The sequence below is a fragment of the Perissodus microlepis genome, chromosome 13 (assembly GCF_051167445.1).
Source record: "Perissodus microlepis isolate ML-2025 ecotype Zambia chromosome 13, ASM5116744v1, whole genome shotgun sequence".
Lineage (NCBI taxonomy): Eukaryota > Metazoa > Chordata > Actinopteri > Cichliformes > Cichlidae > Perissodus > Perissodus microlepis.
In genome coordinates this window covers 21,271,341-21,293,050 of record NC_140473.1, presented here as the reverse complement: position 1 = coordinate 21,293,050, position 21,710 = coordinate 21,271,341, and the positions used below count along the sequence as shown (strand labels likewise).

The window sequence follows — 21,710 nt, the reverse complement described above, 5'->3', positions numbered from 1 at the left end:
AATTTGTATCCAGATATGCGTCCGAAGTGGTCTAATACCTTAAGCAATTTAGGGATTGATGCTGTTGGATTAGATATATACAGCAATAAATCGTCTGCATACAATGATACTTTGTGCACTGTCCCGTCCCTAGAGATTCCGGCAACCTGACCGTCCTCCCTAAGAGCGATAGCTAAAGGTTCAATTACTAAATTGAAAAGATAGGGAGATAAACTACAGCCTTGCCTGCAGCCTCTACCAAGCTGAAAAATGTCAGAGGTTACATTATTTGTCCTCACTGCTGCAACTGGAGAGGAATACAGAAATAGGAAACAATATATATGCAAAGACCAGACACAGCAACCCGGCGGTGTTGATGATCTTGTCAAAGTGTATCACATTATGAATGCAGACCTGCCTTGCAATACTGAAAAGCATATGTTTAATGAAAAATAACTGTTTAATTTTGCAGCATAAAAACAATCCAAACTCACTGCTAATGTAGTAAAACATACTTGCATGGAAAAACACACAAATATAAATGAGAGGTGGAATTTGACGACATTTGTACAGTATTGCACGTGTAAAGGGTTTCATTAGAAGAAGATTAGATTCGGAAATTAGACCCTTTAAGCTGTTCACAAATGTTGTATAAATTGAGTGGACCGACGCGAATATTGAGTGGACCTTTTTTTAAATTTTGCATCTGTTCTTTCCCATAGAAGGTCTATGGATAGACCTAATGCCGATCACGGCCGTTCATTTAGCTTCTCTTTGGCACGTCTTCAAGTTCAACCCAACTAATGTGGTCCTCTTGCGCCCCCTATTGTTTGTTTTGGTTTAATTTTTAAACCAATCGAAGTCGCGTTTGCTCACAAAGTCTCAACGCACAGGAAACCATTCCCGTTGCTGGTTGGTCGATTGCCTTCGACCAGCCCTCTACATGAGGGTCTTGCCAAGCATCGAGGAGGGAGGGGATATTTTAATGGCCGTCCGTAGCACTACAAAATGCAAAAAGTCCGGATTATCTACCATATATAGACTGTTACAGGCACCGATGCGTTAAGTACGCATTTCTGTGTTGATAAGCATCGCTGCGTGGACATATTCGGAATAGAGATGTCTTTGTAATGGTGTTTGTACTCTGCTGAGCGGACTTTACCCGCTTGATTTGTGTGCGAGTGGGAAATCAGGCCTAGCCGGCTGGCTAAAAAACAAGCGAACGGTTAGCCTTTCGCTGGAGTTAAAAGGTAACACTGCATTATTACTAATTTGTAATTACGGACGATTTCTGCACCATAGTATTTCCATTCAGACCATTACGTTAAAAGACTAAAACTTGTTTCAAACGCAAGGTTTCCGACATTTGAGGCAGCCAGGTGAGAAATGTAAACAGACTTACGTTAGCATAGTTAGCCATGTTAAGCTAATGGCTAGTGGCTAACTTTATAGTAGTTAACTTTACAAACAGGGGCTGACTGAGCTAGAGTTAACACAGCACTTAGCTGTCCTGTCAGTATGTGCTGATAGGTAAAGAGTTTCAAATTGTATTAAAGTTGCTCTAAATCGTTCAAGCTTTCTGTCGTGTTGCTCACATTTACCGATGATGGTTTGGAAAGCTATACCGCTTGAGCTAGCTATGCTAACTTTGTGCGCTACCAGCCAACAGCTGAAACATAACTTAGCCGGATTAATATAAATAACATTCCCCAAACCACTCATGACGATTACAGCCTGTTTTTGTTTTATGTTTTTTAAACCCTCCTTTGCTAAGTCATTCGTATTAATTTAAGTGTGCAGATTATAATGTTCTTGATGTTCTATTGGTATAGTAAATGTTTTATTGTCTCTGCTGCTGTTCACAGGGAATATGTAACATAGAGCAGCCAACATGACATCCAGATTCGGCAAAACGTACAACCGCAAAGGTGGGGAGGCTAACTCGAAATTTGAGGAGGTCTTTTCCAATAAAAAGCCCACTCTGACCACCAAATGGGGGGAGACCACCTACAAGGCTCAGCTCGGAGCCAAACGGCCTTTGTTAAAACCTGACGTTTCTGAGGTCCCCAAAAGGCCCAGGCTTGAGGACAGTGATAGTGAGGAAGACCCGTTTGGCTTTGACAGTGATGAAGAGTCCAAGACTGTAACCTCCCACAACGTGTCGCAGGCAAAAGTTGCTGAAGGGGAGGTGACGAAGACCACCACAGTGCAAAGCACTGGGACAGCCGCTGTTGTGACTTATGCACAGTCCTCTGCATGTTCAACAGCCACATTCACGAGTAAGTTTTCAGTTTTTCCATGCATTTTTTTTAACTCCTTATCCAAATTTATTTTAACCTGCTTATTTAAGTTTTACAGTGATTTCTAACTATTATAGAAGCATAGTAGTTTCTGTCTTTTGTTTAAACAAACCTGCATTTATCTTCTCTTTTGTTCAAAGGCAAACAAAAAACAGAGGAGAAAGTAGGTAAAAATAACCAGCCGTGGTACAAAAGTGAATCACAGAGCAGCCAGAAACCTGCATGGGGGACCTCTTTGTCAAGTACAGTCCTCTCTGATGATCAGAACTTCTCCCAGAGGTCCACCTCCTCCTCTCCTAATATAGACACATCTGTTAAACTGTTCACTGATGTGCCAGGTGGTAGCAGGGACTTCCAATCCTCATCTTCTTGTGATGGCTTGCTGTCAGATGAAATGAAAGGTGCAGAGGTGGAGCCTTCAGCGGAGGCCCCACCAGAGCCAGTGGACAACATTCCCCCTTCCCCATTTACCCTGAGGGCCTCAAATTGCAAAAAATACCAGCGGCCAGGCCGTCCTGACAAATCATCGTCTGAACTTGCAGAAAGTAACAGCAGCAAGTCCACTGATGGTGCAAGTGCCCAAGATAAGCCCAACAGTGCCCTTTCTGCTGGTGCAAGTAGTACTGCTGCCAGTGCTAAAACAGCAGCCAAGCCTGCGGGAAGGGGTGGTGGGAGGGTACGGGACTACACGGTTCTCCACCCTTCCTGCCTGTCAGTGTGCAATGTCACCATCCAGGACTCAATGGAGCGGAGCATCGACGAACTGGTCAGCCTCGCTCCCCCGGCTGACCTTGGAGAAGCAGGGCAGATGAAGAAGAAATCAGATGCACCACCACCCAAACCTACTAGGTAAGGCTGATAGTTCTGTGTCTTAAAGGCCACATTGCAGGGAGAATTCTCAAAATACTATGTTCTGAATTCTTATTTAAACAATTGTAGCCTATCCACCATTGCTAATTACATGGATGGGTGACTTGAGTATATTTTCTTGTGTCATTCAAGATTTTGTTTTTGTAGTAAATATTTTCAGGTTAAATATTTATTACCGTGTATACACGATACCATAAGGCAGCCATCATGTGGTAGGTCAGTAATTTAAATATAATAATACATACTACCTTATATCTTACTTCATTGCGTGCTCATACACACTTTGCTTGATCTCTCACTAGTACTGGGTCTTATAAAAATGTCATTCATTCATATTCTGAGGAACAAAGTGCAGACCCTACTGAAGTTCAGGTTTAATAAAGATTTCGTCGGCACTTAGATTATGCTTTCATGTATCGTATTGTTATACAGTATTGGCCAGACTTTTGTTCTGAAAGAATGTGCTTTACCTTGATGTGTCCCTGGCTTTAAAATTCAAAGTTTCAGGTCATACTTTGAAGTTTGATATGTTCTTGCGCTTTCATTTCATTGCTTTTGAGAGGCAGGTCAGATTGAATCACCAGTGGCAAGAGAGGCAGCAGGGAGTGAACCTTTAGTTTGTTAGATTAATGTTAAATCCCCCTCTAACAAGTCAAAATGGCAGATGGTGGCAAAAATGTGTGCTCTGTCTGTGTCATTGTGTGTGATCTCATCTCATGTCAGCCATTTATATGGAATTAACTTGAAAAGAATTATTTTTAAACTAAGCTATTGACATCAACTATTTGGAGAAACGTGCATTAGTTTTTGTTCTATATTGTAGAGTCTACAGTTTTTAGATATCTCTAAACAGTAACATTTATTGACAAAAAAAGCTTTCTATTCACTCAGCTAAGTAATTTTAGGCACCCACTTTGAAATCCTATTTTCTTTTCTTTGTTTCTACAAAATTGTTTTTTCTTTGTCCTGCTTCAGTTTCCATCTCCTTTGAAAAATCCCATAAGGCACAATACTTCAAAACAAAATAATCTAAAAAAAATATTCTTCTTGTTTGTAGGTTCAGACCCACACAGACAAAGACCAAGAAGACCAAGACCGAGACCAAGCTAGAGTTCTTTGGCTTTGAGGACAAAGAGGACCAGGAGGGGGAGGAGGGTTCAGAAGCTGGCAAGAGTAGCTACAAGATCAAGTACTTTGGCTTTGATGACCTGAGTGAGAGTGACAGTGATGATGAGAGCTCCCAAGCCAAAGAAAAGAAGGCCAAGAAGGCAGCCGCAGCCTTAGCTGCTTTGAGCTCCAGCGTGGATAGCCCTCATACCAGTGACTCTCAAGACAGTCATGCTAGCAGTAATACAGGTAAAAGCAGTCCTTAAAAACAGATCTGGTGTTGGTGTAATTGGCATTTTATTGCATGATCCAATGTAACGACATAAACTTCAAACCTCTCTTTAAATTACAAGTGCTTGGATGACCCACTTTGGTTAATATTCCACCCATTTACAAACTCATGCTTTTTTTCCCTTTAATCATCAACAATCTGGTTTATCCAGCAGATGCCTTTGACTTTTCCGATGACTCAAGTCCTGGTGGCACCGAGGGCCAGAAAGCACGCTCAGGGAAGCAAAGTGACAAATCCAAGGACGTTGGCAGTGGACTGAAAAAGATTTTCAGTGGACCCAAAAAGGTATTTGAGCATGTTTTAAAATTGGCCGTGTGTTTCTTGGCTCGCTTTCAACCAAATGTTTTCTTTGTCCTGTGCCATCCAGTGTCTTTGAATATTTGCCCATGAGACTTTTTTTTGTTTGTTTGTTACTGCATAGACGAGGGATAGGCACAAACCTTTTAACTACAGTCTGATCAATCTAAGTGTCTCAGTACAAGTCATCTAGCACTTTTGATGACCTTACTCCTGACCAGGGTTTAAAGCAGGTCTGACACGTCTTGGCTTATTGATGTTTAGATGACATTTACATAACAGAATGCCCAGCTTGTCTGAAAATAGCCTGAGATAACGAGAGTGAGGAGAGCATCAGAGAAAAATAGAGCAAGTGGGCGGGTAAGAGGCTCAACTGAAAACTAAATTTATATGGTTGTCATTTTATGTAATCCAATTCTGTGATTCAGCAGTGATGCAGGTTAGAACTACAGTCGGAGACTTAAGGCATTGAACTGTGATGCCCAGGAAATAACTTTTGACAGCAGTCTCATTTGAATCCCATAAATGTGCGTTCAGTAGCATGCATGGGTTTCCACATTGAAGGGGATTTGGATATTACCTCTTCATCAGGCACATATTTTCTCATAACTCTACTTTGATTTGTAATGCTGTGCTGTTTTGTGTAATGCCCACATTTTCTCTCTTTATCTAGATCATGTTTTGAAGTGGCTTTGGGTTATTTGTAGTCTGTCTTACTAATTCTGTGTATTTATTCCTTCTACATCCTCAGCAAAACTTCCTACATTGTCTTTGTACGATATAATTGAGTTTCACAATCTGTCATTTTCAGGAAATGTTTTGTGCTGCTTGGGGACTGTTGTGTTCTACACTGAGGCTGCTGTTGTCTTAGTCTATCAACATGAATTCAGCATGCAGTGTTTATGGGTTCAGTTCTGCTCATTTACAGCTGGAACGTGGTAATCTTTAGAGAATTAAATATTGGCATATAGGTTGTTGTTGTAATTTTTTTAATTTCTTTTTTTTAAACTGTCGTCACTGAAATGCACCAATCTGAAAGCACCATCAGTATTTTCTTATGCTAGCCGTTAGTAATCACTAAATATGTGTATCCGTTTAGTTAACTGACTAATTTTTAAGTTCTTGCTGTGTTTCAGTCTCCTGCTAAAGCTGTGTATAATGCTCGCCACTGGAACCAGCCCGAACCTGAAGAAATGCCTGTGCCTCCACTCTCTCGATCTCAGACTGCTCCGGTAAGATACTGTATTTTGCCTGTAGACTGTTAGTAAAAGATGGACAGAATGTGGAATCATGTATTAGCTTCTTAAACCTGCATTTTGAAACCATAATATTTGTGTTTTAGCTGCTGGTGTGTTGACTTTGTTGATGTAGAGACCATATTTAGGCCAGTTGGTGGGGTGCTAAATCATCAGCTGATCGTAGCAAAGCACAAACACGGGTATCTGCTTATTAACAGAATTATAATACTTGAATTTCAGTCACTGAAACTGAATATCAAACTTTTCGGATGGGCTGTGCCACCTGGCAAGCCATATTACTTATCAGATAAGTACATTAAAAATGCTTCAAAAGTTCAGTCTAGTCCAGTTGAGTACTGGAGGTAAAGTATTGCACAAAATCCACTGTAGCTAATGTTAGCACGCCTTTCAGTTTTAAGCTATAATAAAATGTCAATGTGAGCTATAAAAAAAATCAGATGTTGTGGGGGAGGAAGTTGGCTATGTAGACTAAATCTGTTCTTTGTGCCAGGTGTTCTTTTCATGGCTGAAGCTAGGCATTTTAAAATACCACAAGTCAATCACACATTGATTAATTTTGGAGCCAAACTCAAATTGCTATAAGAGAAGCCACAGTTTTTTCCCTCGTCTTAATTTTTCAGCAAGGTTACTGCTTGGTTTGCTTGTCAGGAACTGGAACAAAAATGTAAATCTGTCATTGTGAGTAAAGAGTGTATTTGTATGTTTAAAGTTCTCATTAGGGTGTATACATTCATTTTGCACAGAGAAGGTAAACATTATTACTGGGTTATTATGTAAAGCAAATGCTATTAACTAGCGCCATTTATTTGTGTTCTTAATGTCCACATATTAGGATACTGTTTACTGGTCTCTTAGTAGTCAACAATTTCTGTATTAATTGCTCTAATTAGTCTTGCTGTTCAAGTGAAATTACTTTTCCAGGCAAGTGAAGTTTGCTTGTATGTTTTGTATTGAATTACCCCAATGGAAATAATGTTTGTTTAGAGACTAGCTAATCAGAGTCTGGTGACTGGGATTTAAAAGTTATTGTTAACTCTGCACTACCTCGTCTGACATCTGTTAACAGCACTTGTTAAAGACTTGTGTGGTTAACAGACTGTTCAGCTGTGGTAAATCTTGTGGACATGTCATTAAACAGATTTTGTTGCTTTGGTATGAGCCCCGTTTTTCAGCTTCTTTTTTGTCCTTAGGCTATTTTATCGAGCAGCAGCAAGGACAGCAACTCCCATAAAGATGACGGCTTGTTCAAAGCTCCTCCACCGCCACCCAAAGTCATTAAGTCAGAGACCATCCCCACACGACTCAACCAGGATATTGTCACAGCACTCAAATGCAGAAAAGAAGACAAGGAGGTGAGTCCAGGTTACACAGATTTGCTGAGTAACAGCAGTTGTTAGATTAATATTTCTGATCAGTTTTTACTTCACATTTTGTTTGCTTGCCAGTATGAATTACCCCTAGCCCCCCCTTTTTTCCCCCTTCCTTTTTAAACACTCAGCCAGTGAAGGGTTGGCATTCATTTGATGTGTGCCAGTGCTACTCCCATACAGCTTGTGTCATTTACAGATGGGCCTTCTGGCCCCAGATCAGGCTGTTAGCCACAGATCCCCTGAGGTTAAATGGCTTCAGCTACACTAAGCTGTCACCACACACTGATTCTGTTATAAACCCAGGTCCTCCATCCTGTGTCATGCTGAGCCCACTCACAGTGTGACTGCTGATATAGATATACATACAGTGTCAACTGCTGATCATATTGACCTGAAGCTTTTGCTGGCTGTGAAACCAATAGAGGAATTTAGAAATATGAGCAATTTGCTGTGTGTGTGTGAGCAATTTGAGGGTCAGGACAGATGCAGTGCTTCTCAATTAGCTACAATTAACCCCATTTCCCTTCTACCAGCTGTATACTGTGGTGCAGCATGTGAAACACTTCAACGATGTGGTGGAGTTTGGAGAGAATCAAGAGTTCACAGATGATTTTGAGTACCTGGAGACGGGGCTCAAGAGTAGTCAGCCGCTCAACACAAGATGCCTTAGGTAAGTTTAATAACCAGCTGGGAAGTTTTCCTTGTTGTGTTGTAGAGGAACATTTATATATTTGGTCTGATTTTGATTTCTTTGTTGTGACTTGCTAAATGTTACTTAGTTTACAAAGTTCAGTGACTGGTACAAGCATATGCCAGTTAATATTTCATAAAAGTACCTAAAACCAAAATTCATAAAGTAAGTTATTATTCTTGCAACAAAGTAGTAGGAGGTAGAAAACGCAGAGTTAATACTTTAAAAACAAGCACAGATGATCAATTTTAATTGAATTGCACTCCAGCCCAGAGACTTCATGTGTAGCTAAAGTTCTCAATCATTTCTGTCCCTTTGCATTTGCTCGCCTCCCTTCCACCGTTGTGCCTCAGCCTGTTAATCACATTTTACTTCCAATTGTGATTTTTCACTTAAAGCGTTTATGAATAAAAAAAAAAAAACAACTAAAAAAAATCCAAGATTAAACTAATATTGTTCTGCGTTCATTTTCACAGCATTGCTCTCATTGAAACATGAAAAAATAATTATTGATCATGTGTCACTGATTAACTAAATGTGATAACAAAATCACATTTAGTTAAAACATTGAAACTATGATGTAAATCACACTTCTTATCCAATGTTTTCATAGGATTTAAGTGATTTTATTCATAATTCAAACTAGAAATGCAGTACAGGTAGTTAATGTGTGGCCATACACCACACCCAATCCTATATTTACATTATGTCTGGGCTAATATATGTAAAACATTAGCACTTCTGAAGGTGTCTCACACCTGGGACACCAACAGGTTTTCACTGTATGTTTACAATGTTGTACATCAAACTGGTCAAGTAATGACTGAAGAGCTTCAAATAACTGTCATAATGAGTTGAAATGATGATGATGATGATGATAATAATAAAATTATAATTAAATATAATAAACTAAATCAGTTTTACATTGTATTTTTTTTGTTCTATAGTCTTTTTTTTATATTTATTTGTTTTTACTTATTGCTACCTATTGAATAAATTGGACATTTTTATTTGTGATATATGAAGTTACAGAATTAGAAAGGTGATGTTTAAGTCAACACTGACTTTTCCTTACACATAAAAGAATCATTCCCAGTCTCTTTCTCACACTGAGAAAAACAGCTTAATAATTTAATGCTTGCATTAGATCCATACTGTGCATCAGCAGAAAGCCAAAGTCAGACTGTTGTTGTTTCATACCATTAGAACGTTGGATTGATGCATAGCATGGGCAACATTGAGGCCTTAGTCTTTAAATCTTTCCCTATATTTCTTTAGTTTGCCATTTGTGACATTTTAATTTAAAAGTAGGCTGATTTCATTGTCATAAATCTATCTTTAACATTCCCTCTATTCTCCGCTTTTATCCCTCATTTCTCTAGTATAATCAGCCTGGCCACACGGTGTGCCATGCCCAGTTTCAGGATGCACCTGAGGGCAAGAGGAAAAGTCGCACAGGTCTTCAAAATGCTCAACGATGCTCCACAGCACCCGGTCAGTGAAAGTTTTGTTTTTAATTATTTTTTGTCACCTCCTGCTAGAATCTCTTTCTATCATCTCCCTTGTAGTTTTGACAGATGGTAATACAACTTTTGAATAACTGGTGCTTTCACAATTTATTTTGTGACATGAACCATTACTTTTCCATCTAAGATGAAGTGTTGAATCACGAGCCCTGTTTCTTCGGTATTAAATTATCAAAATGCAAGAAGAGTGCAAGGAGACCTCCGTAGTTATTCAAATGACATCCCAGGGTTAGATATGCACACGTATAAATAGGTTTGTGATTTTTATTTTTTGCTCAACAAGTAGGTTTTCTGTTTTTAATGTAGTGCCTTAAAATATATTAGTCTTTCCTTTAAATAAGCGAAGAGCTTGTGGTGGGTATTATGTTTTTATAATATGGCAGTATTTTTGACCGGATGGACCTTTTTTGATGTCAGTTTATTTTATTATTTTTTTGTGTGTATTTTCTGTTTTTCTCTTGGTGCTGTTTTACCATATTCTTTGTGTTCTGGTTGTAATCCTTGACTGAATAGCACTGTGAATCAACTCCTGTTGTTTTTATATATATCTAAATATAAATTTTGTAATTTTGAGAACTATGTAGTGAAAGTGACACACAATAAGATTTTTCTTACTGATCCAGAGCTTTCTCCATATGATCTACACTGCCTGCACCCCTTTGTAAAACCTGATCTGTCATTTTATCAGAACCTCGCTCTGTGCACGGCTGCACTGATGTACATTTTGAGCCGGGATCGTCTTAACATGGATCTGGACAGGGCATGTCTGGAGCTAATGATCAAGCTGCTGGAACTAGACCAGGACTACTCGGGTCACCAGGATCAGCTCACAGCAAAGGAGATGGCAAAGGTCAAAGAGAAGATCAGGAAACTGTGCGAGACTGTGCACAACAAGCACCTTGACTTAGAAAACATCACGGTGGGTTGTCCATCAATAAAGAAGTCATAACAGAAATCTGGTGAATCTTGGATTTAATCAGTAACCACAGTCTCTTGTTCATATATTTATTGAATAAGCAACACTACGTACATTTTTAAACTACTTTAATGGAAAGGTTTTTCATAAAAATATAATATGTCAGTCTGAGCTGTTTGTATGCACCCCCTTCTGCATGTAAATACACTAATCTTACAGCAGCTCAGCTGTCAGTTTTGACCTGTCACAACTGATCGACAATATTTCAGTCAGAAAATTTGCTGATTTGATAACATGACAGCATTAATATTACATATGCTTTACTACCTAGTAATGTTTTCTTGGTGAACTGGTTTATATTTCTTCTTATCAAGCTTAATTAGGGGGGAAAATGTGTATTTTAGTGTAGATGACTTTTACAATAGTGGGTTTGGAATACAAGCATACATAAAATTCCAGTGATGTTTTTTTTAAACATGCTTCTGTCCTCTATCCCCGCAGACAGGGCACCTTGCCATGGAGACACTTCTGTCGTTAACCTCCAAGAGAGCTGGTGATTGGTTCAAAGAGGAGCTCCGGCTACTGGGAGGCCTGGACCATATTGTTGACAAAGGTGGGTGTTGGATACTAATGTGCTCAAAGCCATGCTGTACAGTGCATATGTGTATACCTATGCAAAGATTTTGTTTGTCACGGTTTGTAATTGCCACATGTCGTGTGTGTTGCATTGCCACAGTGAAAGAGTGTGTTGACAACCTGAGCCAAGAGGATGACAAGGAGAACCTTGTAGCATCTTTATGGGGGGCTGAGAGGTGTCTGAGAGTGCTTGAAAGTGTAAGTACAGTTCTGTCAAGTTGGATTCTCTCTTGCACCAAAGTCACACTAGAGTGAGCCTCAAGGACAACAGTAATTGAGTACTAAGCTGTGAATTGGCTGGTGACTTTTGTTACCCGATTAAATGCCTCTGCTTAAAGCACTGAATGTGTCTTTATCAGCTATATCTTAAAACGCCATTCAGCTTTCCGAGCTAAACATAAAGGGTCTCCCTTAATTTTGTGTTTCTTGTCTTGTTTTCAAGGTTCTTGGTGTATTATTTCTCTTTCATCTCCTGCCAACAGGTTACAGTGCAGAACCCTGAAAATCAGAGTTACTTGATTGCCTACAAAGACTCTCAGCTTATTGTCTCCTCTGCCAGGTGAGCACCAGCTACTGCTTACAGCTATTATTGACTGTCTACAGACATACTGGGACACAGTGGCTATCGTGACAACAGGTGTCCTTTTCACTTTGTCTCTTTTACTTTTTGTAAGATCATTTTACTCATCACCTCGGGGCAATTCTAAAGCTTCTCATGCCCATCAAAAACAACATTAGGGCAAATAAAAATAATCCTAGGATAATAGATTTGGATAAACCGATAACCAGGTCTGTGGTTTCTAAAAATGATAGCAAAAGTTAGATCTTAGTTTTAACCATGGATTCTTCTTAGTTTGCATTCATGAACACAGTATATTGAAGATCAATTGTGCTCAAGCTCGTTGCACTTTCTGCATTTAGGATTATCTTTCCACTCTGCACTTTAATATTTTTCTTTATTTCTGTTATGTCACTTTTTACTTTCTGTCAACAATATCTTTTTCTTACTTTTATCAGAGCTTTGCGATACTGTGAGGATATGATCCAGCGATACAGCAGGGCATTAAACAACACCTCTCTGTCTTCATCGGGTGCTGCACTGCCTCACTGCAGCTTCACAAATGTGGGAAAGGCGGTGGAGGACTGTATGAGGGCTGTTATTGGAGTGCTGCTCAACCTTACCCATGACAATGGTATTCTCATTTATAACCTTACAGAAAAACATTATTAATTATAATTTCCTTTTTCTTTTCTTATACTATTTATGGAAAACTGCAAAAACTCAATTTACTGTAGTTTTTTTGTTTGGATTGTAGTTCTATAAATATACAAAGATGAAATGGCTCATTGTGTACTTCTGTACAAAATGAATATATTCGTGTTAATGTGGTCAGCTAGAATTCAGTTGTATCTTGTATGATTATAGTCTGTACCGTGAGCTATAATATTCAGGTGCTTAGCAGGGAATCATGTTGACATGTGTGAGCAGAGGTTAATATTAAGGTTATTTTTGTCTACAGAGTGGGGAAGCACTAAGACGGGTGAACAGGATCAGCTAATAGTGACTGCTCTAAATTGCGTCCTTCAAGTCCCACGCTACATTCCCCAGGAGCAGCGATTTGACGTGCGTGTGCTGGTAAGGTTCTCTTCAACAACAGAAAACATCTTCGCAACGGCACAGTTGCTGACACGCTGTTTGGTAAGTTTATGTATGTATGCGAATGTCTCATTTGTGTATTCTGTGGTGTATACCAGGGTCTGGGTCTACTAATTAACCTTGTGGAGTACAGCTCCAGAAACCGCCACTGTCTGGTGGACATGGAGTACAATGTCGACGACACCTGTCTGGAAGACAGCCTCATGCAGCCTGCTGACCCAACGCAATCTGACACATCGGCAGAGTCAGCTGAGACTCAGGCAGATACGGCTGACAAGCCCAAGTCCTGCGGTGCTTTGGCTGCCCTGGTGAAGGTAGGAACTGTGCCAGAACTCATACATCAATATTTTAGCAGTCACTGGATGTGGCTCTCCTTTGTCTTTTTGTTTAAAAAAAACAAAAACAAACCAAACCCCCACAAAACAATAGTTTAATACAGTTTAAAGAGCTGAATACATCTTTACTATTCTTAATTTAAGCAGAAACAAAGTGATTGGGTGTTGCAATCTTTTTTTTGTCTGTATCATAGAACACGTGAACCACTCATTTACCTGGTAACACATCTTTCTCGGGAGTGTTAAACATCTCTTCACTGCTTTAAATGCACACCTCTATGTTTGCTCACAGTATTAAGTAATAAGCAAGTGTAAGTAAATGCTTGCTTGTTTGTGGATTAAAATTTCAAAATTAGGTTTTTATTTAGGTTTTTCTTTTTTAATCAATGTCACCTCAGCCAGAGTTCTTGCAGATTTTCAAAAAGTCTGGAAACTTTTAAAGGAAAAATTGTCAATTAACCTCAAAATTACTTTTCATGCCCAAGTATTACAGGCTAGTTTCACAGTATTTGGCATGCCTATTTGCTTCCTAACTTTGCCAAGATGAAATACCTTTGCTGTCAAGCTAAACTGCCACTCTTTTATTCCCTTTGAATTATGAAAAATTTGCTGTGTTACTTGGCTCCTGTTTTTTGGCTTGTGTTTGGAGTTCACATCTGTTTATTTCCCCTGGAATCCCAGCTCTTCCTTGAGAGGGAGCGTGCTGCCATCCTGGCTGAGGCAAAGACTGACGACCTCATCAGTGAGGCCCCCAAACCGGCACTAGACCAAAGCGGAGAGTGGCAAGAGACATCAGGAGAGATCCAGTGGGTGGCATCCGAAACAAATGACAGCCAACCTGAGAAGAAAGAGGAGGAGGATGAAGAGTTGGACCTAAATAAAGGTAGATATTTTGGGGTTTTAAAAGTGGGGGTTGTGCATATAAAAGGAGCTGTTTGTAGCTTTGAGTAAAATTACAATCCAAATAAATGCTGACTCAATTTAAGCGTAATTTAATGTCTGCAATAAGAATGAAGATACCAGTAACTGTAAAGCTTTGAAAAATATCCCTATTAAGAATTCAGTAACCGAATCTCTAATAAGGATGTTAAGGGAGACCAGACTTGTCTTCAATAACAAAGACAAGTTTTTAAAATGAATTTATCCAACAATGCTTAGTTCTGGCTTTCCAAATGACATTCTCACTGAATGTCGCTGGGGTGAGGGGGTAGATTCACAACATTTATCCATAACGGAAATAATTTCATTTATTAATCAATTCATCTTAAAATTCTGAGTTTTGTGTATAAGCTGTGTAAGAAATTGTGCAGACAAAGGAAGGGCAGAGTTTCCTTTGAGATGGTATTTCCAGTTTTTCTTTTTAACGTTTCCCAAAGTTTCAAAACTTCCATATCGACATGCAGAAACCTTTTTCTTTTTTTGAACTCGTAGATTCCTGATCTTTAAATTACTATGGGTTAGGATGGCCAGGTCGCACCCCTATTGACACGTGTGTGTGTGTGTGTGTGTGTGTGTGCCGAGTGGGGTTTTCCCCACCCAGCACACCCACATCCACCCAATATTTTAAAAATATGTCATTGATTATTCTCTGTCTGTGTCTTTGGTAAAATTTTAATTCGCTGCATCACTTTTTTTTTTTCCAAAGAAAAGAAAATTGTTAACGAAATGAAAATTGACAGAGGGTGTTTTTGTTTTCTTATCTGCAAGACTATTAAAATCACAGATCAAAGTGCTGTCTTCACCTTCCTTGCAGTCAACTAGAAGTTAAGCTTGTTTATAAAAGCCTGAATATAACACTTCATTTTCAAATTGCTTGCTCTTAGTTTTTATTTATTTATGCCATTTAAAAAAACAAAACAATGATTTTTATTGAAAATAACATGGGAACCCTGTAAGTACAGCTGAGGGGGATTGTTACAAGTCTCCACCATACTCTCTCTGGTCATTGAGTGATATTGTGTCAGTTTGTCATGCAAGATCAACAGCTCTTGTTGTTTTGCCTTCAATGTTCTTCTCAGGCTTTGATGTAGAGGTCTGCCACGATTTTTGGCAAATTGACTTCTACACTTTAATCTGTTTAGCTTTAGCCTTGATGCTTTTCTCAGCTGCGTCGTTAGTTTCTGCCACAGCGCATGCTTTGCATCATAACAGGCTTTGCTAATGAATAATGAAACCTGTGTCCAGCTATTGTTACAGTTGATTCGTTTTTGCAGCTCCATTGAAGTTTAGGTTGCGAAATACAAACCTTTGTTCTTTAGTATTTGCTAGTCCTTTGAATGTGACCTCCATGAGCACTGTAAAATAGGAATTAATGTTACTCTTGTGAACATCATGGACTCATTGTTTTTAATGCTGTGTAGAAGTGTTGGGTGAGCTGATCAGTGAATTACAGCTAAATATATATTGGGAAACCTTGTCTTTCTCCTTTGTGCTTACTGCAGCTCTGCAGCACGCAGGCAAGCATATGGAGGACAGCATTGTTGCTTCATACACAGCCCTGCTGCTGGGCTGCCTCTGTCAGGGCAGCCAGGTAAGAACCGGTGCAGATTTATACATTTTGTTTTGTCCAGATCTTTAAAAAATAAAATAAAATAAAAAATCTATAATATGTGTTGTTGCTCACTTCCTTTTTTTTGCCATCCTCAGATTAATGTGACTACTGTGAGAGAAAATCTACCTAAAGGAGATTTCTCCATCATGACAGAAATGCTGAAGAAGTTCTTGAGCTTCATGAACCTCACTGTGAGTGACTATCCAGATCAGCTCTCTGTTATCAGTGTTACGTGATGATGCATGTTGACATTGACGAAGTTTAAAATGATCTACAGTTATGCAAATACATGATGAATTATACAGGCTCAACAAATCAAAGTGTTTTTCTTAAAAAACAAACAAACAAAAAAATACTTATATTTTAGTGACAGTGTAGTGAAAATACTGACACTGAAGGTCTTCATCCTTTTCCCCCCTCCTCCTAACGCCTCTGAGTGTTGATGCAATCCTTGGCTTCAGGCAAATTAAACTGAAGATACAAAAAGCCGTTTAATTGGACCCATTGAGCAAAAGCACATTTTTGTGCAGTGAAGTGGCTTGGATGAAATAAACATTCTTGAGGCCCAGTAATTCTGTACAATACCACATTTTCCCTTTTAGTTTCAAATAATTGCAGTTTTTCTATAGCTCAGTTCAGCTCCTTTCAGAACCCCCTAGAAAGTGAGTGAAATGCTGAGCCTTTATTTCTGTTTATTAATGAAATGACTTAGGAATTCAAAACATTTGAAAGATGAATAAATGAAAGCCTTTCTGATTGTTGCTCATCTTCCAAAAAATAAAAAGCTTATAGTAGCACTTGGCTTTTATGAAGTACTACTTCTTTATAATACTAAATGTATTCAACAGATTATTAACAATTCAATATTTTTTATGTCCAAGAGGCATAATTGAAATGATAAAATTTGCAAAACATAATTTTCAAATAATTCAAGGATTCCTGTGATGCTAGCACTGCCACGCCACAGATGTGTGTTTTGCAGCAGCTTTGATTGTGACACATCCTGTCAGAGCTGAAGATTGGAACCATCTGTTTCATAAACATCCCCTTTGAACAGAAGCATCCTGTTATCATCAGTGTTTGCATCGAGACCTCACAAGTAAAGTTGTTGGCATCCTCACACACTTCTTTTTGTTTTTCCTGTTCTGTCTCCACACAGTGTGCAATGGGCACCACAGGACAGAAGTCCATCTCACGGGTCATCGACTACCTGGAGCACTGTTAACAGACAGCAAACTATCGAGCTCTTACTCCAGCTGCACATTAAACGGTTTCCAGGTTACTCTTGTTCTCCACTACCCATTAGAAGCCACAAGGGGCCATTGGAGTCTTAGCAGCATTCTCTTGACTTCACCTGATCAGCAGATGTTGCGATCACTCTAAACTCTGAGGAAAAAAGGCATACACTGACATGTGCGTAAACACACGCACACAGATATACACAAGTTTCACTCCCTGTCTGGAGCACAACCCGAACCAAAGCCCTGCTAGCTGACAGACATGCAGACAACTTCAGTTCCACTCGGCTAACAGCCCATTTAGAGTCAGATCCAGATTCATCCTCAGGTGAGAATCGGGCAGACGCGAGGCTACATCTCCGTAATCCGCGGAAAGTTAAACGAAGCAGACGTCTTCACGCATCGTCCCGAGATATGTGACGGTAGCAGGCCACTGAGGAGTCTCCCGTTTGCTGCCGGGTCTTGATTTCTGGCTGCTTAGCTGGAGTGTGAACCACTGAATCAAATTTTATGGATCATTACATTTTCTTCTGTGCGTGTCCACGTCCAAGCCAAGGGTGAAATCATAGATTAGCATGAAATCATTTTCACAGACGTTTGAATGATGTCTCTGTACGTAAAACCTGTATGGAATGATTTTTGAATGCAAAATCCCATTGACTTACACGTTTGCAATTGGCTTGAATGTTTAAGGGAAATCGAATTTCTAGCTTATTTTCTAAGCTTTTCATTTTGTGCCGAGTAATTTTTGGGAGCTTGATTTTTGTAGGCTTTGGCTCATTATATTTTTAGATTTTTCTTTTTGCCTTGAGGGCATTTCTCTACCAAAATTATGAGTTACTGTTAAAGAAATCAGGACTGCGTGACATACTGACTTTTAATAGGATGTCCGTTATTTGACTGGTGACGGCACTCGGAAAATTACGAGCTTTTCTGAAAGTTAGAATTCTTCTCAGCCATTGTCTGTTTGCTCATATTTTAGTTTGTTTAGATTATTTAAAGTTCATTTAATTCAGCCGTGTGTAATTAGAGTATGCATTTAAACTCACTGGTATAACGTGATGGATTACTCAAAATTATGATTGTTGTGCTTCCTTTATGTTTGTAATGAAGTTATTTTTAATGTATTTAATTTAATGCGTTCTCCTCTTGTGTAAAATGCAAAGCCTACGTAATGAGATCCCAGTTGTGTCCAACATTGGCTCATTATAATCCACCCCTTGTGATACAGCTGTGTGGCTGGGCACAGCACATCTATGTGTGGCTAAATTTATGCTTAAATTGTAGTTTTTAAACATCAATCACTAAAATATTATGCACATGTTGATCAACATGAGTGGGATGGGGTTAGGGGAGTCTAATATTTTTCCGTGTCCAGCCACAAGCAGCTTCATGTTTTTGCTCATGATATGTTTGCATTGGATAACATGCATTAAGCTCCCATTTATTTATTCTATATTGGTGTCATTTAAGCCTTGATGATGATGTTGACCTGATCCTTGGAAAAGCCTCTGTCTTGTACTGCTCACATGTACGATCACTGATTTGAACGACAGCCATACCTGTAAAAACGTTAGTTTTATCTGCTTTGTAGGGCTGCAGTGAACAGAACTGCAACTGCATTTTACTGTTAATCACTTTGAAAGAAAAAAAAATTCTGGTCTGAATGTAAATACTCCTGTACATACCAGTTAATGGACATTTCAGATGCTTAGACTACTTTTTTCCCCTGAAGCTGATATTTTTATTTTATACAATATTTCTGAGTTGTTTTAAAAACAAAAATTGCAGGAAGAGGAAAAAAATGTTTGTACCCCTTTCAAGGACATTGTCTTTGGTTACATGTAAATAGTTGTATCTCAAAAAAGAAAAAAAAAGTTGCTACTTTCAGTACACTCCCTATGTGGTTTCTTCCTTCGATTGTTTTCTTTCATTCTGAGCAAGTTAAAAAATTTTATGTATTCAGAGCTACAGGAGGTGAACACTTTACTAAACACAAGTGGTGTTTAGCTTCCTTTTTGTATTCATGTATGTGTAGCAGCTGCTGAATGCTTAACTTTGTATCCCAGTTTGTGCCTGTGCGCGCGTGGATGTGCAAACCCCCTGGATCTCGCTCATCCCTGACAAACTGGCTGGGATAGAGTGAGAGTCCAAAGCATGGTCACTATACTTAACAGCACTCAGCGGTGACAGTTTGTGAACGCGGCCCCTCAGCTTGACTGACTGCTGCATAATGGAAACAAAAGATTCTTGTTGCAGTTGCTAGCCAAGAGTCAAACTTAGAAATAGCTTGGGGAACGAGGGGAATGTAGTGATATACTATCTGACAACACTGATTTCATACAGGCGACAGCTGTGTCAACCACGATTCAACAAACGCTGCCTCGAAATGTGAAGCATCAGGAATTGTCAAGACAGGGAAACATGTTGAGTAAACATTGCACAGATAACATGTAATTATGTCTTTATGTTTTGTTGCCCAACATGCAAATACATGATTAGACGCAGGCAGAAGAGCAGATTAAAATTCTAAAACGCATGATTGCAGACAACGGGCACCTCTGCCTTTCATCCGCCTGCTGTACATTATAGCTTTCATGGCAGTTTCTCAGTAGTGGGAGGTCAGAGGCAGAGAGAGCATTCCCTCTGTGATGATCGATGTGGCAAGGAAGTGGATGAGTAAACAAAGAGGAAAAACGCAGCATTTCCAATAGCTTAACAAGATTCGTAGGATGTCCTCCGCTGTTGGTGAATGTGAGGGAGGAGAAAAGTGGGGAAAAGGAGAATGCAGAGGCATGAGATTAACGTTTCCAACCTGTCAGTCCAAACCCTCTCAGTGAGGCTGCGCAGCCTACGGCGAGCAACTACAACTGTTTTTTGTGTTTGTGTTTTTTTTCCCTTCCCAGCATTCATTCTTTCATCTCTCTCCATATCTGGCCACATTTCCTCCTGGCTTGACTCGTTTGTCTTTTCAGCATCTCCCCTTGCGCACAGGCTGCTTTAGATTTTCAGAAACCGCTGTGTTCTGGTTTCTGCAGTTTTAATTATGGGAATTACTTCGGCAAAATGCAGCTTTTTATTTATTTATTTTTATTTATTTATTTTTTGACTCCTTGCGGCTCCATTTGATGCTTTATCTCACAGTTTGTTGTATGTGGAGGGACTGAATAGGTGATTAGCTTGCAGGTGCAAGAATTGTTTTGTTTTTACAACTTCTTGACAAAAAGCAAAACCAAAAGGATTCAAGGCCGTAATGCCACTAGGTGGTGTGAGTACTCAGCCTCTGACCGCAGTGTCTGAATGGTTGAAGTAAAGTGCACACACCCACACGCACAAGTATCTTCTCATCGGTGGTGTTGTCTAAGGATTTTCCCCTCGAGCTGTAAGAACTCTGCTGTCTTTGGAGAGAGCAACGCGCTGGTCTCACTGGTGCAGTCACGTGCATGCGCGCTTGCCCCGGAGAGAGGTGAAACATTTATGAAGAGGCTCTGTTGATGCTTTGCTGACCATTAGCGCCCCTGTTCACTTAAATCAAGCTGTCACATGAAGAAATCATCGTACCACCTGTGCACCAACACCTGAAACTCCGATGGGAACGTGCAGACTCGTTCGTCTCCTCAGTCTGTGCAGCTGCAAGTGCTCCTCATGACAGTTATGTGGGTGAAGAAATGTTTTTAGAAAGACTCCTGCTTTCAGAGGTTTTATATATTTATTAATTTCGGTACAGCATTTCTAATGCGTGTTTTCACAGCTTTAATTCTTCAAGGATACAAACTAACTCACCCTACCTTTGTCTGAAGATTAACTGAGGCGTTTGGGCAAAGAGGAAATACTTGAAGTGTTTTAATCCAAAAACAAAAGTTTAGCCTTCAAACATTTCCTTAAGAAGTAGTACAAGAGTAATGTCATTGAGATGTAATTAAAGGATAAGACTGGCAATAAATCTTTTTTTTTTTTTTTTTTTTTTTTAATGAGTTCATGGAAAAAAAAAAAGATTCATCTTCTGAGTGCTCACCTCACAGAAAAAAGTCAGGGCGTTAATAGATAACACTATGTAGCGAGTTTTACTTTAATTACCCCAAATGGGGTACTTGGTGAGGCATCTGTGACAGGCTTTCACACAGTTCCGCAGTTTTAAAGTTTTAAGTTGGAGTTTCCGAAAACTCAGAGTTTCCCAGTTGTAATTACAACTTGGAAGCTGGCGGGAATGTTATTTAGAGCTTAGAAACTCAATATAGTATTAATGTGGCATAAGCCCCAAGACAAATGGTTCCTACTGAAGATCTACATATTTAAAAATTACTCACTTTTTTTTAAAAGTCTTGAGTAATTTACTTAACTGGCACTGTAGTTTTTTCTTTTTTCAGCAGATATTAGTCTGCAAACTAAACTGCACTGAAACAGAATTTTTAGGGTAGTATATTGCAGGTCTGGTTCTCTGGTACAGCTGGGTCCATAATTTTTTGGGCAAAAGCTGAAGTTTTGCACCTTCAATCAAGATGTGATTAAAGGGCAGACTGAGTTTTAATTTAAAGGGTTTTACAAATATTTTTGCATTAACTGTTACCGTTACTGTCCCCCCCCCTTTCATGGGCTCAAAATGAACTGGACAACAAACTGAACAATGTTTTAATATTTTAAAATCATGCTGGGTTTTAAACTCATGGACGAAACTCTGCATTTCGT

At 39.3% G+C, this 21,710-nt stretch overlaps 1 protein-coding gene across 2 annotated transcripts; it reads left to right on the top strand.

Moving 5' to 3' along the window:
- Window positions 1-863: 863 nt before the first annotated feature.
- wapla (WAPL cohesin release factor a) lies at window positions 864-18,919 on the top strand. 2 transcript variants are annotated; one of them, XM_084948548.1, is made up of 20 exons: window positions 864-1,229; window positions 1,845-2,258; window positions 2,420-3,128; window positions 4,207-4,505; window positions 4,703-4,833; window positions 5,982-6,077; window positions 7,295-7,456; window positions 8,008-8,144; window positions 9,548-9,659; window positions 10,380-10,610; window positions 11,109-11,220; window positions 11,344-11,441; window positions 11,726-11,802; window positions 12,261-12,436; window positions 12,764-12,879; window positions 12,999-13,214; window positions 13,917-14,118; window positions 15,677-15,765; window positions 15,882-15,977; window positions 16,946-18,919. In XM_084948548.1, exons 2-20 carry the CDS (start codon window positions 1,871-1,873, stop codon window positions 17,009-17,011), a joined length of 3,513 nt encoding a protein of 1,170 aa, XP_084804674.1. In that variant the 5' UTR covers window positions 864-1,229; window positions 1,845-1,870; the 3' UTR covers window positions 17,012-18,919. The 2 variants fall into 2 exon arrangements, with proteins under 2 accessions (XP_084804674.1, XP_084804673.1); XM_084948547.1 differs by having other exon boundaries at window positions 865-1,229; window positions 4,700-4,833.
- The last annotated feature ends 2,791 nt before the right edge of the window (window positions 18,920-21,710 follow it).

Bases quoted from the DNA above. Each gene is read 5' to 3' on its own strand.
- wapla (XM_084948547.1), top strand. From the start codon at position 1,871: ATGACATCCAGATTCGGCAAAACGTACAACCGCAAAGGTGGGGAGGCT. The intron at 15,766-15,881 runs GTAAGAACCGGT...TGCCATCCTCAG, and splicing joins GCCTCTGTCAGGGCAGCCAG to ATTAATGTGACTACTGTGAG. The intron at 15,978-16,945 runs GTGAGTGACTAT...GTCTCCACACAG, and splicing joins TGAGCTTCATGAACCTCACT to TGTGCAATGGGCACCACAGG.